Here is a 19140-nt window from a genome sequence, read left to right as displayed (position 1 = left end):
CAAAGTATATGGGCTGTATTTATAATACATCTTGCAAATTAGAGTAATTGAAAAAAAACACACATTTTCAAGTATTTATTCCTTTTTTAAGATCCTTTCAGAATAAAACCACAAGCGTCTTTTGTGCTCATGTGTAAAAAAAAAACAGCAAATTTAGGTTTCTTTTTGATTAGCTAAGTGACAAAAAAGACTATGTGGGCTGAGTGGCATGCACCTTATTCACTTTGATCTATGATCCCTCATGGAGACCAATGTATGATTCAACAGAGGCATTACAGAGAGAATCTCTAAAGCTTTTGTTTGTCGTATTGCCTCCATTTGCTATGGAGAAAAACAGCATCAACGCAGCACAACACAGACTCTGTATTTGTAAGACCTTCTGAACAAAGATTTAACCAGAGAATCTCACATTTCCTTTGCTCTCCTCCGGCCTCGTTCCATCACATTTTCAAAGCTGAACAGACACAATCTGGGTTAGAAAAAGTGCGGCATAATTATCTGCATCGGCGGGGGCTTGGGAGGCTCCCCGGCCTCAGCCTGTAAATAAATGCTTGGTGTGCAAAAGAAAAGGTTTGAATTCTTTTCTGGATATGTGTTGTTAGCGGCTTAATCAGTAGCACTAAACAATGCTGACCTACATATATACACTCAAACAATAGCAGACTGCAGATTCAAGCTCTTTAAAGACCCACTCCCATAAAAATTGTGTTTTTAACATGTTCTTATGGCATTTTTCTGATGACGGAGGACACATTTAAAGAAAATGAGGCTCAAAGTTGCATTTCTGAGAACCATATTTTCCACACTTTAGGGCCCACGATCAACGAGCGGGCTATTTTTGAAATGACGTTATATATAAGGCGCACAGAACGTTACAAGCGACACAATAGAGTCAGAGATAAGGCCAGTGAGTCACACTTTAACTGCGTACACAGTAACTCCAGGACTTGTTTGCAGCACATAAGCCAAATAAGAAGCTTAGAAGGATGATTTGAGAGGGACTTCAATATTCTTGGAGGAATCGACTGGAAATTGAATTGTGACCAGATCCATCTCTCAATGAAATCTGAAAGTAAAGAAACCCCAACACTTATAAGATTAACATTTATTCTAACATATTTTTTTTCTTGTTCTCAGTCAACAGATTCTGGACAGACGTTTTGGCACAAAGACCGTCACTGAGCAAAGAGAGCGAGTCCCAAAATGGCAAACTACCTTATACTGTTCTTAAGAGCTGTAATAATTCCTGCCAGTGGTCCAGCTGCAATCACCTCTCACCTTGCACTAAAACATGTGCATTTGGCAAAATGATAAATTATTTGATCCTCTGAAATCATCTCATAATAAAGACCCAGAGTACAAAAGGAGAGATGGATCACACCTAAAAGAAATATAGCAGAGACATAAAACTCTCACAGCTCTGCGTTTTCTTCCATAAGAAGGGAAAGTCTACGCATCGACAGCGTGCTCTCAAGGTGCTTTAATGCAGCTGCTGCTGGGCACAAGAATTATTTATCTTTTTCTCTATTTTGGGCTGGATTCTGTTGACAGTCTCTGGTCTCACCGTGTGAGGATCAGCAGCTTCCATTAGGGCCAAAGGGGTTGCTATGTGATGCCTTTGTGAAAAATCGCAACAGCAACATTTAAAAGCTTCTGGAGCAGCAAAGTGATACCGAGGCCAAGAAAGAAAACATTTATTGTTCATGAATGCGGAGTCACAGAGGTCCTGTCATAAAAGAGCAGGGAGGTGAGTTGGTCTTGAGGTCTCTGGAGTCCCCCTGCCTCCCCTCCGTGAAGCATCAGCACATTCGTGTAAAAGTGATACATTTCATTTGCAAAAGACAGTCTAACATTCCACATTACAGCTAGGTTTTACATTGGTGTGCCCACTGTTTAGATTATAAAAATGTACAGAATAACATTTTTTTGTGTCTCAGTGCAAAAGATAGATCACAAAAAAATTTCAGGAAAAGCCGTGCCCTTGGTGAATCGCCTGGACCGTGTTCCTTGTTCATCATTGTTCAAACAGTAAAGTAAGTCGCCAGCTTACAAACAGAAAAGAACCATTTGAAGCAGTTTTACAGTCACCGTCAAATAGCAGCAGTGGTTCAACTTTGACTTTAAATACATATTCACAAACAACAGTGTGCCACTGTACGCCCACAATTCATCAGAACTTCAGCTATGGATAATAATTACATACTGATGATCTATTACAACAAAAAAGAAAAACAAGAATTCCCGTGTGTCACATTGGGATTTAAATATTTACATGGTTTTTCCTTTTTTTTTCTTCAAGTTCTGTGGCTTAAATTCCCATGTGTGAATTTACCGACTAAAAGAAGGCAATGAAGTGTCTCTGGGTGAAAAGTTTATCAGCTCTTACAGATGCTGTTGATGGAAATGATGGCTGGGTCCACCAGGCCCAATTCCTCGTGCTCGTTCACACACAGCTGATAGCCGCAGCCCCGCTTGCGCTTCAGCGGGGTCACCTTAGAATCGGGCTTGGCGCGAGGTGGCAGCAGGAAGCCCACACTCCCCGCGATCAGCATGTGCCATATGCTGTGGATGTAGAAGTAGTTCTCCTCTGTCTCCACAAAGGCGTAAAGCGCCACAGCTGATGTCGCGATCATTGTGCCCGGGAAGAGGAAGAACACCCAGCGCTTCCAGGTGGGTGGGTAGCAACGCCTACGTCGGATGGTGCGCACAGTCTGAAAGGACACAGTACAACAAGAATGTTTTTCTCTGCTACAGTGTTCTACATTTACCACGAACGTGGTTTAAAAGGTGAATTTGCTGTCTCTGATTATGCCTTTGCAACAGCTATCAAACTCAAACACACATCACAAATCAATGCCAATCTTGATACATCGTCCTCAAATTGATACACAAAAGATTCAACTAATTTTGTGGCAATACAACGGGGTCTAATTATCCTCATTTGGACAGTCTTGGACACATTATTCTGTGGAAAAAAAGGGTTTTCTCATATGTTTAGTGCACACAACACACATCCCTCGCTGTGGGTCACCTTCAGCCAATTATAATTGACCCAACTTGGTAGGAGCTGGCTTCTGATTGGACGTCTTTTTGTTTGCATCACGGTACATAAAAACACAGCAGAGACACATAATAGGAAGAAAAACTGACAAAGTTTACTAGATTTGATTATTTACTTCCCATTTACTTTTATAACGTTTTATCAACATAATCTTTATTGGACTTATGGTTTTCAAGCGATACTCCCTAATCAATTGTTCGCTACATATCTGTATCCCTTACACCCCCACCAAACATACTTTGTTTTAATTTCTTTCAGAGACCAATTAAAATCCATAGTTTAAGGAAATACTGTGATGAGTTGCTACAGTATGTTGCAGGGTAAGATGTCTCAGCAACCACTCAGGCAACTGCATGAGTGCTTTGCTGCTCAGAATGACAAACATTTTGATTTCTCATTTATTTTTCTCAAACTACTTAAAAAGTGTGTTTTATCAGTGAAAGGCAGAACAGCTGTTTTGCACTTTCATTTTTTTCCCCCAGATAGCAGTGGATGCAGTTTATCATTTGCTGCTGCTAGTGAGGTCTTTGTTTGTTCAAACTGTTGAACAGATTAACCCCTGATTATCAGATCTTTAGCGCTATAACTCGTCAACTGTTTTAACAATTAGCGTAATTTCAAATATTTATTAAAGACCATTTTGTTCTCCTCTCATTCAATACTCTTGGATAAGAATTACTGTATATTGTTAATATACATACATATACATACATATATACATACATATATATACCCTAAAGAAATTCAATGTATATACACATGTCTCGTTGGAATGTGCTTGGGATTTATAAATAAACACGTCTCAAAAAAAAAAAAAAATAAACAAAAAAAAACTCAAAAAGCACTGGTCTAAGTCCTATGCTTTAACCAACAATATTCCAATTACCAATGGTGCTCTAAAACTGTTGCTGGGCTGTTGGAAATTTCCCCATTGTGGGACTAATAAAGGAATATCTTATCTTATCTTATCTTGCTAACTCAAATGACAACCAATTGGGTATCAAAGTTCTGTTTGTAATTGGCATGATAGATTTAGCTTTAGTTTTATATCTGATGCCCTTCCTGATACCACCCTCGGAATTCACCCGAACTTCAGACCAGCACATGAAAAAAATAAATTTTGCCCCCTTGTGGCTGCAGTAAAGACCAGAAGAGTTGCAAAGCAGCTAATGCGTCTCAAATATAAGGAATAGACAAAATAAGCCTTTGCTTTAAATACAAACAAGGCTGGACAATCCAGAAGATGAACCCAAAATAAAAAAGGACATTTTATCTTGTCTTGACGGTAGACTCTTTTTGTGTCCAAGAATGCCAACGATCTGCCCTCATGGCTTGACATCTCTTTTTGATAAAGTTAACAAAAAAAGGTGACATTTTTGCAGAAAAATTCCACTCTGCTCTCTTTAGTCTCCATGAATATGCGGTTTATGCCAGTCAGGCACCAAATTTTTGTCTTTCTTGTTTGATTGAGTCGATGTTACAATGTTTGTCTCTTTTATTCTCACCAATATCATATGATCAAAGCAGGCCGTCTTTACTCAATCTGCTGAGGACTGATTTATTTTCTCCACTGTCCCTTCATACATGGGTACAAGAAATTAAAATATTTAGATGCAATCTGTTTACCAGGTCACTTTACATTATGCTTTTTGATGTTTAGAGAAGATATTTGAAAATCATCAAGGGGGCTGTACACCATGTGGCAGGAACTTTGCACACGGTTCAATGTGAGAACCACCAAAGCCAACTGCAACTACTGTGTTCAAATTGGTTAAATAAACCACAATAATGAGGGGGAAAAATTGGTTTCCCTAAACCTGGCAGATACTGGTAGATTCAATTAAATTGATGTTGTGTATTGAATAAGGACTGATATAAAAACAGAAATAATACAGCAGTCCCATGCTCAAATTGCAATCCTTTTAGCAGAAGCGAATTTGCAGCATTTGTCCTTAGATGGGCTTTTTTTTTTTAATAAAATAAAGTTAAAAAAAAGTTTTCCAGCAGTTGATCCAGAAATCATGACAAACATAAGCAGCCTTTCAAGCAGTATGTTTTTTTATTGTGTTTTTCCCCATTTCTGTATAGAAAGACGATCTTGCGCTCAAGTTTCATGGTGCTTTAAGAATCTCACAGCTGACCTGAAATGACACACGACCACCTGGACAGATTTATTGTGACACAGTCAGCGATTGATGGGCAGCTGTTTGTTTTTTCCATTCTCTAAATTATGTGTCATCATAAAACCTACAATTTTCCAGAACACGGATGAATTACGAGAGCATTCATAATTGAAGTGTCAAGACAAACAAGAAAGTCTATTTTCAGAACGACTTTCTCCGTTCCAGAAATGAAGAAGTTCACATTTTCAGCTAAGAAAACAATATGGTCTCATTTTCTGAATGGATTTAGAATGGAACAAATAAAGATCTTTCGGCGAACAATTTTAAATAAGATTACATGTTTGTGCAACATTTACGCTAATATTTACACTTACATATTTTTGGCCCCAATACGTTTTGCAGTTTGGTATTTCTAAATCACTTAAAATTCAATCCATGATGTAAAGACGTTCAATTAGTATCAATATAGAACATGTGCCAAATGTTTATACTGTTACGCCAGCATGATGGGGAGCAATCTGGCTGCAGAATTTGATTTGAGACGTGGATGACTGAACTAAAGGCATTAAAAAACCTGCAGCATTAAATGAAATGTTTTAAGAACGCAATCAAGGAGACAGGAGGCAGGTTTACAGAAATGTCAAATTATCCAATAGACAGAGATTGAGAAAAATCAAGACTCTGTATGTGCAACACTAAACAAATCATGAGGAGCACCAAGACAAGACAAAGATCTGAGTCTGAACCACAGAGCTTTTTAATGAGACTGAGGGTTCATCAAGACAACAAGCAGCAGCTGGGTTCAATGCAACCAGGCAAACATAAAAACAGCTGAAGGAGACAGAAATACAAAAGAAAAATGAATAAAAAGTATAATCAACACAGATAAAAGAGTCTTAAAAATGACAAAATTAGTTATGATAAAAATCCCCATCTTAAGGGCTTTAAGTGAGCAGGTATGCATTTTCAAAATGCACTTTTCTGACAGAGGACACATTTCATTTAGGAGTTTCCAACAATAAAAACTTTTGTTAAATATGTCCTGTAGTTTGAATACAAATAAATGAATACAAATCATTGTGATATTCTATTATGAACACAATACTTAATTATTTTAATTCACAAAAATGTTTTGATAGAATGTGTATGTGTACATACGTAAAAACTGAAAAAATAGACCCACTTGTATAGGATTTAGAAATAAAAAGGTCATAATTTAAGAAGAACCTTTTATTTTAAGATTAGCAGCATATGAACCACCAAGAAAAAAATGTTTTTTTTTTTTTTATTTGATCTATTTTTTCTTTGATGAGGGATGTAAAACTGTGGAACAGTCTGGATATGGAGTTAAAGTATTTACATTATCTTACACAAAAATAAGTTATAGCTATAAATTTTCTAACATTTTTGAAGTATAGTATGATTAAAACAAGTGTGTAGGTCATTTATGTGACATATTTTTTGTTTTATGGCTGTGGTTTCTAAAAAAAAAAAAGTGATGTAAAAATTTACAAACAAGTATGTACTTAGACATACGCTAATGTTTTTTTTAATTATATTTCTGTATGTAATGGAAACACACTTCATTCCTTTGTTATTTAATTAAAGTGTGTAAATGTTGTACCAATTTTTGACTCAGTTTCAACACGTTTCTTTTACAGGGCCCACACCATACTTTTCTTTCTTTATCATACTTTTTCTAAAACCGCTACTGTGGGTGTGTGCGTTAGCCCGATGGCAGTGCAGACTCTTCCTTGAAGGGGCTGTTCCTCACTTTGTGACATCACAACGTGAAGCCCTGATTGTTTTCATGGATAGAGAGGGGGTTGGTGCTCAGAGAGTGGGGAAACACGTGAATGGATAAAAATACCGCTTTGGGATTGTTTATTAATTAATGAATACACACATACATACATTATATATATAGTATATATATATATATATATATATACATATACACTTAGAATATAGAACCTTCAAATATTTATTTAGACATTATTTAAACCGTGTATTCTATGTTATTTTCATGTAAAAACTATTTTTTCTTTTATCATCAATTGTTAAAATAAAATTAAAAAAACCCAATCATAAGAATTTTCCCACTTTGCAGGAACACATGTTTGAAGTTAATAGAAATAAATATGTATATTACTAAAAGACAAAAGGGTCTTTTCTCTTGCCTATTCTCTCAAATCTTTAAACATCTACCTTTACCTGTAACCCTTGTACTATCTTAGATGACCCCACCCTTCCATTGAAGTGTTCTCCCTACCATGACAAAGGTGGATGAAGGTGGAAAGATTTCATGTAGTCCATGGACACCAGTTAAGATCACAAATCATTGAAGAAAAAAGGTTCAGAGCACTGTCTAGTGGGTCTAGATGACCCAACTCCTAATGTTAAAGTGCCTGGGATAGCACAAGGGGTTAAACAAGTCTGTTGGACAAGTTTAAAGTGATACTAAATAACTTATGAGCCGTTTACTGGTGAGGCTACTCTATCTACTTTGTCTTTTATTCTCATATCAGCTTTGGCCACGACTAAATTTGATGTCTGCCATCAAGGAGAATATGCTCGATCTGTCCCTAATGGGGCTCTGAGAGCACAGCACAAACAAAATCCATATTCAGCTTTTCACTCAAATAGAAATGGATTTTTCCTACAATATTTTAGTAAAGAAAAATCCCAAATTTGTCAGGGGATCTATCACAAAATGGGAAATATAATGTGACATTTTCTTCCAGAATAGTGGATGTAATTACTTTCCTATAAGATCTACTTTAGATCTGATAATTTTAATAAAACTTAATGAAACATTTGAGCTGCTTCTTTTCAAAGCAAATCATACCTGATCAAGATGGTTTTTCCACACTCACTCGTTTAGTTTGGGTTATTTAGGGTTTTTTGGCCTAGACAGATCCAAACTCCTTTTTATTTTTTTGGTGGGTGATGATGCCCCTCCACAGCAGCAGACGCGCTGCGCCCTTCGCTTCAGTGAGCTAATTCCATTGTGTCTGGAACATTCAGAATGCCAAGCTGCGCAGGAACATGACAAGCTGAAATAAAAGGCTTCTTGTCGAAAGCGCGTGGCACTCAAACTGAGAGGCGCAGCGCTGGAGAACTGTTAGAAAGCAGCTGTACTCTGTTGAACCGCTCATAAATATTTAAATGTGGTGTAATCAAAGCATGAGCCCAGGTTTACCTTCAAAAGCTGCCACAGTCTCGCAAAATGCTTGTTTGTGGTTCAAGTTGTTATTGCAGTATTAGAAATCAATAGTAAAAATATTTCCATTCAGGAAATGTCAAAATGAACACAAATCTGCATAATTATAATTCCATTTATATTTTTGAGCATAGGTTGTTTTGTTTCATATTGCATAATCATTTTGCACCAATATTGATTACGTTTAAAAACAATAAAAATTGTTGTTTAATATGTTCTCGTGGCATTTTTCTGATGATAGGACTTTTTTTTAATTTTATTAAGCTCAAAATTGCATTTTTGAGTATTTCTTTTCCTCACTTCTTGTGTTTCAGGAGCGGATGACAAAATGCTTATTTGAAAAAGAGCATAATCGCCAAGTGCATAATATGCAGGGCTCCCTGCTCTGCTCCATTCTGATGCGTCTACTTGCAGACAAATAGATCCGTGTATCTCTTCATTTTTCTTGTCTGAGCTGGAATCAATGTGAGGCGCTGTAAGCTAGCAGGAGAGCGTGTAAACAAAGTGAGGATGGGAAATGAGGGCAGGCTTACTCTGTGCCTATGGTGCTGCATAATTATAATTAAAAGACCACTGAATACGTTTTTACAATAGGTCAAAAGATCATTGGACTGGGTCTTTAAGCTGTAAATATATTGTCTTTTGCATTAAAACTTCAGGATGTTCCAAATAACAGAGGCAAAACTGTCAAAAGCAAAAAATAAGATAAAATAAAAAAGAAATTCCTTCGTTCAAATGTTTCACCAAGGCCTTAAACTTTGCCTGAAAGACTTATTATTTTTATCTTCTCAGTTGAGGGAACACATTATGGATAGACGAGTCAGTGAAAGTACAAGCAGTTATAATGGAACTACAACCCATGACTAATACCTATGAGCTGGAAAACTTTCAAATCCCCACTCACCGTACGCTCACGTCAAATAGCATCTTCAGGCAGAAAGTCACAGTTTTAAAGGGAAATCTGGTGTTCTGTTAGTTTAACGCAGATTAGAAATGTGTTACTGGCAGAAAGAGCAACAAAACAAGCTTCAACAGTCAACCACGTTCGTTGTACTTTTGTCTTCAGCGGCCATCAATACTTCCAATCTATCTTTCCCAGAAGTATCGTGACAAATAAAACATTTTCAATTTATAAAAAAATGTTTCTCCGCAGCTGAGGAAAAAGGGGAATTACACGTACCCATGCCACAGCCATGATGCCCAGAGCAAACAGACTGGGTCCCAGCAGGTTCCAGAGACCGTGGCGGTCCAGCTGCAGAGCCATCGACAGCGACATGGCTCCCAGCAGATACAGCACCTGCACAAGAGCCACATGGGTCAATGCACACCTGTCATTAACTCCGACAGTCACTAAATCACCAGAGGAGGAAGATGATTGAGCGATCATGCAGTAATAGTGAGAAAAAGTATTTGCAGACAGATTTTCTATCAAATTAAAAGCAGTCTGGAAGAATATACGTTTCCTTTTTTAATTAGATTATAAACTCACAGTGGAATAGAAGTAAACTCTCTTTATCTTAATGTATTTTAATATCAGAGTATTTGAAGTTTTTTTTTTCCATCTCTCAGAGCAAAAACTACAAGCTAAACACACACTTTTCAAATTACGCACACTTATAAAAAATTCCTCTTCAAAACCCTTTTAATTATTAAAAAATCAATTGAAGTCAAGTAAAATTAGGTAAATACAAGCTCAGATAAATAATAGCAAAGGCTTTATGTATTCTATTGGGAAATCCCAGCTACATTTATTTATGAATTACTGAGCCAGAGCAGAGGTGCAGCAGCCCAGAGGATTTAGGAGGGTAAGTTGCAGGCAGGTGCAGCTAATGATCAACCCTTGATGAATTAATGATGAACAGGTGTGCAGTCCTTGGTTAAAAATAAACAAAAAAAGGCTTTGGTAATTTGGTGCTTTGAAAATTTTTGTTGTCTTAACAGATTTGTGATAGGGAACCCCTTAAAATTAGGAAAGAGATGGCTGGTGTGCTTCAACCAGACAACATAGGTATTTTCACATAATTTGCAGTTTAAGGTTGTACCATACCTAATGTTATGTACTTTCCAAGGAAAGTTGTGATTTTTAACATATTCCTGTGGCATTTTTCGGATGGCGGAGCACATAAATTATGAAAATTTAGCTCAAAATTACATTTCTGAGTATTTCTTTTAAAAATTGTTTTTGAATCAGTTGCAGACAAAAAAAAATGTAGGGCAAAAAAAAGCTTTGTTGTGACACAAAACTGCAGAGCGGGCCACAAACTGCCTGCTCTGAGCTCTCCATTGGGGGCGGGATGCCCCCTGACAAAAGTCACAACTCCTAGAAAATGACACCTTTTTTTTGGCGAACCCCCCCCCCCCCCCCCCCCCAGAATAATAGTAATTAATAGACCACATGGAATACTTTGAAAATACTTTGAAAATAGATCAATAGGTGCAATATTGCAAAAGCGTTCCCAGTGGTCATTTTGTTATGATTACGTCATTTTTAGCCAAAACCAAAAAAGTGCTCTTCTATGATATAATTTCTGTAGTTCATTAAAATGTACCTCTAAGTTGTGGGCGGGATCGTTGGCGCAGGGTTAGGCCACCCTTATTTCCCATCATCTCTTTGTTCATACGCCCTTCCGCTAGCTCACAGCCCCTCGAAACCCCAACTTACCATGACAAGTACAATAATGTCAAGGAATATTGAAGCTATCCACCAGTAAAGTTTTGCGCCAGATGCCAGCTCAAATAAGGAAAACAAAGACATCCAGGGATCTATTTGCCTCCAAGTGGATCCATCAAAATGGAGCGGAGCATGGAGCTTGTGGCCCGCCACGTAACAAGAAATATTTTTTTCCAACGGCATTTTTTCATCTGCTCGTTATTTATAATGATCTAAATAAAGACATTTCCAGAAATGTTTTTATATTATTTTTTTGTATAGATTTCCTCCACCATGAGATAAAACGCTACAAGAACTTGTTAAAAACACGATTTTCCTGAGGCTTTATTAAGCCACAATTTAGGTAATTGTAGCGTTTAGTTAACATTGTGCTATTTTATTCATACTCAGTGAGACAAAGCCAGAGAATATGAAAAGTTGGAAACAAAAACAGAATTAATAATCTGTATATGCTTTGGCAGGACTTTAGGATGTCTGAGGTCTGCAGTCTGCTGTCGGATGAGCAAAGTGAGAAAGAGCTGGGAATTTCTGAGCAGGGAGAAATAACCTGTCTGTGGAAGAATAGGACTAATTGGCAGAGAGTAGGGAGAAAAGGAGCAGCGTGAAGCGGCCCGAGGACTGTGTGCAGGCACAGTCATCGGTCATACTGCGCTGCCGGATCACACAGAGGCACCCAAACACGCCTGCCTTCTGCACAGTGACAGACAAGGTTATAAAAATCCTGGTGCAACTCTATTTTTATCAGACACACATATTTACATGCTCACAGTGTGGCACAGGGCGGAGCAGTCTTGTGGATGTGTGAAATGCATCGTATCGCGCCTGCTGTCTCAAAGGGACAAACACATCTGAAGCCACAGAAGATTTAATTAATATGAACATCCAACCTTTCAAGCTAATCTCAAAGTCATTCATTAAATGGACCATAGAGCTTATTAAGAATTTAATCATGCTGAAGCCCTATGTGTTCCTTTAGTACCACAAACTTTTATAGGTCGTTGCGCTGATTTTATTGGTCTTTATGCTGTTAAGATCTACTTCCGTTATTGGCTGCTGGTAAGAGTGCTAATAACCTTGAGTTTCATGCAACATAAAGGTGGTTAATAAAGGTTTATGCCACTGCACCCTTTTATTTATTAAGCTCTTTGTTAGGCAGACGTTGGAAAGAATGAAACAAAATTACAAAATTATTATTGCAGCAGAAAGCTTTTTGCCTCCAAACTGAGGCTAATTTTGCAGCAAAAGTCATAAAGTAAAAGACACGGCATCCCACGGTACAAATATTACACACTGTTTATATTTCACAGTCAGTCTGACTATTAAGGAGATGTTTAGCGCTTATTCTGTAGCAGGTGAAATACAAAGACTAACAAAGTATTTTAAGGATTTCCTAAAAACGATAATTTACCTGCATTTTGCTTAACAAACCGTTAGCAATCTCAGGCATTGGTCATATAATGTTAGGTTATAAATGATTTAACCTATTTAAATTTGACACTTAAATCATTTAACCCTTGTGCTATTTTAGATGACCCCACCCTTACATTGACATGTTCTCCTCTACCATGACAAAGGTGGATAAAGGTGGAAGGATTTCATGTAATCCATGGACACCAGTGAGGATCACAAATCATTGAAGAAAAAAGGTTCAGCGCACTGTCTAGTGCAGGGGTCGGGAACCTATGGCTCGCGAGCCATATATGGCTCTTTTGATGGTCACATGTGGCTCGCAGACAAATCTTTAATTATAGTTTTTTTTTTCATTAGACCAGTCCTTCTCGGGCGGGATGCGATGCCAGAGGCGCGCAGTAGTAGCAGTGCTTAGAGAGAGAAATCTACGCCAGCGCTATCAGTTACTATTATCTATTATTTCACAGAGTTTGTACCAGCTGGAAACCTTTGAATTGACGTGCCTAAAACTGCGCGCTCCCGTCTCTGAGACAGAGCGCGCAGATGCGGGGACGGGATGTGTGAGGGAGAAAGCAGAGGGTGGGGGTGAGGGGTTGTGGGGACAGCAGGTGAATCGCGCAGGGATTATAAAAACGTAAAACCCACTGCCTGTCACCCACTGCGGCGTGTGAGTATATGTTTGGCTCCCCGTCTGCATGTGATCAGTCTTTCTCACATCTACAGAACATTCAGACCTACGATCACGTTTAAAGTCTCAACGCCTGCACGAAGCAGAAACTCACCACGTATCAACCAGACCAGGGGCCTCATTTATAAAACTTTGCGTAGGATTTGCGTCAGAAGTGGCGTACGGATGAAACATAGGACGTGCGTACGCACAGAAATATTCGGATTTATAAAACCGTGCGCACGCACATCCTACGCATCTTTCCCTTTATAAATCACAACCGATTCTAAATGCAGCGCAGCTTTTGCGGCTACATGACACGCCCATAGTTGCCCATAAATAGTCCGTGAAACGCCCACAAATTAATATTCATGGCTTGCTAAATCATGGCAAACACAGAGGGGAAATCAAAAAAACGTAACTTCACTCAATGTGAAGTAGAAGTTATCGTTGGCGAGGTGGAAAAGAGGAGAAAAGTGTTGTTTGGGGCACAGTGTGGGCATTACTAATGCCGAAAAGGCACGTGAGCGGCAAACGGTGGCAGACGCCGTAAATGCTGTAGCCTCACAACCTCGGACCGTGGCCGAAATAAAAAAGAAATGAAAGAAATGATCGGACATCAAAGTCGAGGCAAAAAAACGTCTAGCGCTGCATCGGCAGAGTGTGTCCGCCACGGGGGGGGGACCGGAGCTGACCCCTCTTGATGAGAAACTGGCCGCTATTATTGGGGAATCCCTATTAAGTCCCCCTTATCGGCGTCCTCCTCCGCCTCAGTCACCTGACTGAGACGGAGGGGACGCCGACGCGCCAGGGTCAGGGTGACACAGGTAAGAGAAATAATTCAAATGAATGCAGTCAAGTCACATGTATGCAGGCTACACAATTACAGATTATTAATATAGAACAATTTTATTTTAGTTGCTGGGTGTTCCAGCGGGGCCAGTGGTTACGATGCTGCAGCTGAGCAGCCGTCTGGCCCCAGCGTCTCCACGGCACGCGGCTCTCAACCCTCCAGCAGTGGGCGTGTCCTCACCGATGCAGTCCTTGAAATGCAGAGGGAAGTCCTTAGTTCACTCAGAGAGGTGGCCAAGGAGTTGGGCGAAATCAAGATCGCCCTGACTGAAATAAACTGCACGATGAGGGAATTCTTAAATAAATAATATTTTCCACACCTCTTTTTCTTTACAAGCGACGCATCACTTCCAAACGCTGGCGCACAGCAGCAGCAAATGGCTCAAATGCGTGGGGATGGGGTTCAGGGTCGGGGCCAACACAGCAATCAGCGCCAGGGGGTAGAGGCACGTTTTTAAGCTGTGCCACATTGTGTAGCACAGCACATGCCGGCACGATTTGGCACACACTGTCACTTTCACGTGTTTCTTCGATCTGCCGACGGTGTCGCCGTTTCTCATTTCACCCGTTTTTGTGCGTACGCCTGGGTCAGAGCTTGCGTGGAGGACCGCACATTTTCCCGTCAAGTTTGCTTTTTATAAATCTCAACTATTGCGTAGAGAGTGGCGTACGCCTTCTTTTGTGCGTACGCAACGTTTATAAATGAGGCCCCTGACCATCAGCAAAACTACCACGAGAAATACTCATCATTTATTAGCAACAGAATAACAATGTTATTAAAAAGAATCCACAGACTTATTGTACTTTAAAAATGTTGAAATTAAATCAAATGCACACATTCATTTGTATATTTAGTTTTAAACAAATTGTCGCGGACTGAGTTGGATGGCTGTTGGGCCGCGTTAAAAGTTCTGGAGTTCATTGAACGCGTCAAGCAGAGATCTGATTGGCTCTCAGTTCTGTCGCTCAGCCTGTTGTTAGGTAGTTTGGACCAATGGGGTTCAGCTATGGGCCGAATAAGGGAAATGGGAGGGCTGACGCGGGAGCAGGTGAATATAAAGTTGGGAGAAGCGCTCTCGTCTCGGCGGGAGAGATTCAGGAGTTGCTGAATTAATTGAACGGCGTTTGTTGCGGTCTGCAGTAATCGGAATAAAGAACTTTAAAAGAGGTTAAGTCTCCGTGCCTCAGTGTGGGGAAGGGACACTACATTATTGTATGGCTCTTTCGAAATTACATTTCAAAATATGTGGCATTTATGGCTCTCTTGGCCAAAAAAGTTCCCGACCCCTGGTCTAGTGGGTCTAGATGACCTAACTCCCAACGTTAAAGTGCCTAGGATAGCATAGGATAGGGTTAAATAAACTTTAAAAAGACCTTATTTTCACTCATGTAACATTTAGTATTTTTAACGGTGTTTCACAATATATTTGATTAATTCCAATTTATTTATTTATTTTTTTAACCGAAATTACTCAGAGATTAGCTTTTATATTAGACTAAAGAATTTGTAAGCAATTGAGGATTGATGTTCCTATTCAGTTTTAACTAATTTATTTTTTTTACATATTGATTAAATAAATTAGAGTTTTTTTGTCTTTAAGTTGGAGGTCTTAAATTTTTTTAATTGATTTTTTTATTGGAAGTGTATTGCCTTTAATTAAAAAAAAAGGATGATCTTCATTTTAATTCAAATAAATAAATCAATAAAATGGTGGTGTTTTTCTTTTGTTTTACAGCTTTTCCATGATTTTCATTCTAGATTTTCTTATTTAAAGTTACAAATATAAGATGACCTGCAGTTACAAGTTTATAAGGCACAATGTGTCCATGTCGTAGACATGATCCATGTCTGTTCTATGTGCTCATCGAGATTTGTAATGATTTCTTTAAGTAATTTTTTTTGTTTTAGAGATTTTTTTTCCTAATTTTTCGCAATATTTTCCACCCCCTTATGTGCTCAAATATTTTTCTGTTTTCGTTATAATTTTCTAAGGACTATGACCGTTTTAGTCAAAAGTGATAAGATAAGGACGAGTCTACAACATGCATTACTCAAATAGTAATGATAGAAAAAATATGTTTCAAATAGTAATAACTCAGAGTAATGATTTTAGGAGTTTATGTGGAGTTTGTTTCATCAATAATGAGTTCTTGTGATGTTTTTGAGATTATTTAGGATGAGTTGCTTAGAAATTCATAAGGTTTGTCTGGGGCGTTTTTGTGTACTTTATTGACGGTCCCTGCCTGGCTCTGCAGCTTCACAAGCAGCAATGTCAAAGCAAACCTTAAGCTCAGATCAGGCGGATCCTATTTACACAGGAATTACGAAAAAATTAAAACTAAGGTCACCTGTTGTTTTTTAATGCAATACACTTTAATGCAATGTATAATTGACTATTTTCAAACAACTATTTTGAACAGCTTACATTTTTTCAATATGATTCACAGTTTTAGCCAAATGTTACGTGTAGCTTACAATTTGTTCAGTTAGGAGTTCATTTATTTAATGGCTTTATCTAAACTGGAATTTTAGTGTGCATGTTTTAACTAATTTAGCATTCACCCTTAAGGCTGGGTCACGCAGCCACTACATACATTTTACGTATTTTCCACGCACATCATTTTGGTCTTTTGTGATACATGCCTGATTAGCGTAATTCATCCCTCTTTAACCATTCACAGATTTTTAGCTTCACATTTTTAGATTTGTCTACTTTTTAACTGATTATTATGGAATACCATTAATTTATTTCAACAATGCTTTTAAATTGACCTTCTGCAAATGTTAAAATTCCCTTTTTCTTAAGCTTTTATTTTTAAAGACCTTTGATGGTTCAAGCTTTATGTTAGCATTTTCAATATCATTTAGCAGATTTAGGGTATTAAAACACAGTGCTAACTTATTATTTAGGCTATAAGCAATAAGTAGTAAGAGCTTTCAGCAAATTAACCATAAAACACATTTATCTAGCTTTGTTGCTTATATTTATAGTTAAAATGTACACAATGACCTTTATCAAGTTGAGACAGACGAGGGGAAGTTTTTTTACATACAGACCTCGTCATAAATGTCCTTTTGCAGACATTTCTGTGGGATTTGGGGGCTTTGTGGGTTTAAAAGTCACATGTGTGTGCAAACCGCACACACTATATGGAGCGGGGGGGTCTTTACCCTCTACTGCACCAATGGCTGCAGACATTATCATAGCCACACACACAAACACTTCCCCTTGCCAGTCCTGACATGTGCGATTTGATTAGTGACCACATACTGCAGCACTAAGCAAAAATGAAAACCCTGGAGGACAGCAGATGCTCGTGTCCGCCCTCCCTCCCCCACATCTCATTTATGGACAGGGTCACGCATTCACACTTACACAGATTTACACACACTTTTCTTCAGACCGCTCCGTATACGAACACAGCCAGAGGGCGACCCAGGGAGAGCATGCACCTGTTAGTGTTTATGCTCCTCAATATGCCAACAACCACAGACTATTTTTGAGCCTCGCTCAACTCATTCCACCACAAAGGTGTTTTATTTTACTGTTAATGATTCAAACACAAATTATCTATAAAATCTATAAAGCTGGAAAACATAAATCTCTCTATTCTGAGATTTAACACAAGGTCCTAAGAGGGTGGAAAACCAAAGGAGCTAAAGAAAGGAACATTATGTGAGGTATAAATTACAAAAATGCAGAAACAAGTATCCAAATGTTAAGGAAAGACTACAATTGATATCATTTTCTTTATTTTTATAGATAATACTCCTACCTATTACTATTTATTTTATTCTTCGTTTGTTTATACTGGCATACTTATGAATAAAATCTGTTTTTTTAAAGAACAAACTCCAACAATTACAGAATTTCAAACTTGTGAGAAGAGGAGGACAGTTGAAAAAGTAATGTTTTCCCATTTAAATTTCTTATTAAGCCATTGTATTTTAGATCATTCAAGTGAGTTCATTTTTTAATTTGTCAACAACAAACAATTTTGTAGTTGTAACCCTTGTGCTATCCTAGGCACTTTAACATTGGGAGTTGGGTCATCTAGACCCACTAGACAGTGCTCTGAACCTTTTTTCTTCAATGATTTGTGATCTTCACTGGTGTTCATGGATTACATGAAATCTTTCCACCTTTATCCGCCTTTGTCATGGTAGGGAGAACACGTCAATGGAAGGGTGGGGTCATCTAAGATAGCACAAGGTTTAAGCTCCAAATTGCATTTCTTACATTTCCACAGAAAACCTTAAGACAAATTAGAAAAGTCAGAAAATACATAATTTTACAAAAAAAACTATTCATGACAGGTTACTAACAAAGATCAACGCACCTGTTTGATGATGGACTGGAGCCGCGCCATGGCGATGACAGTGACCCACACAGACATAAGCGACCCGAGGAAGTCACAGAACTGCAGGACATCGTACTCCATGATGCAAAATACCACAATTCCCGGCTGGTCACAGGCGTGGTAGAACTGGGGGATTTCCAAAAGAGAGCAACAATAGTAGTAGATATGACAAAAACTCAGTTTTAAACAACATTGTCCCCATGAATCAATCAAATACTATTCTGGATACACTGGTTTCTGCCTAACTGCCTAGCAAATTATCCACGGGGCATACCCATTTATGCCTCGTTAAGAAAAATGGGAGATTTGTTCGTTTGTGCGTCTATGCATGTAAATTTAATGTTAAATGACATCCCCACAACAATCTAAATGATGCTAGCAAATTCAAGCAAAAGTTCTAATTTCAAATTTTGAGATCCTTAAATTGGCTGCACGGTGGCGCAGTGGTTAGCGCTCTTGCCTCACAGCAAGAAGGCCCCCGGTTCAAGTCCCGGCTGGGGGACATGAAAAACACAACATCAATGGGGGACCTTTCTGTGTGGAGTTTGCATGTTCTCCCCGTGCATGCATGGGTTTTCTCCGGGGTCTCAGGCTTCCTCCCACCGTCCAAAAACACGCTACATAGGTTTATTGGCAACTCTAAATTGTCCATAGGTGTGAGTGTGAGAGTGAATGGATGTGTGATTGAGGATATTCCACCCTGCGACAGACTGGCGACCAGTCCAGGGTATCCCTTGCCTACGCCCAAGTGGCCGGGATAGGCTCCGGCAA

General features: G+C 38.6%; 1 protein-coding gene across 1 annotated transcript in view; it reads right to left on the bottom strand.

Annotated features, from left to right (window-relative positions):
- Window positions 1-1677: 1677 nt before the first annotated feature.
- tmem8b (transmembrane protein 8B) overlaps window positions 1678-19140 on the bottom strand; it is a 58655-nt gene continuing 41192 nt past the window's right edge. The window contains exons 11-13 of the mRNA XM_023958927.2: window positions 18349-18495; window positions 9588-9704; window positions 1678-2711 (exon numbers count right to left, since the gene is read on the bottom strand). Coding sequence (XP_023814695.1) covers window positions 2376-2711; window positions 9588-9704; window positions 18349-18495 — 600 coding nt within the window. The 3' untranslated portion in view covers window positions 1678-2375. The remainder of the gene's footprint in view (window positions 2712-9587; window positions 9705-18348; window positions 18496-19140) is intronic.

Source organism: Oryzias latipes, chromosome 9 (genome assembly GCF_053564925.1).
Source record: "Oryzias latipes strain Hd-rR chromosome 9, Olatipes_Hd-rR_3.1".
Classification (NCBI taxonomy): Eukaryota; Metazoa; Chordata; class Actinopteri; order Beloniformes; family Adrianichthyidae; genus Oryzias; species Oryzias latipes.
Note: the sequence above shows the minus strand (reverse complement) of the source record. Positions and strands in the feature narration are given on the sequence as shown.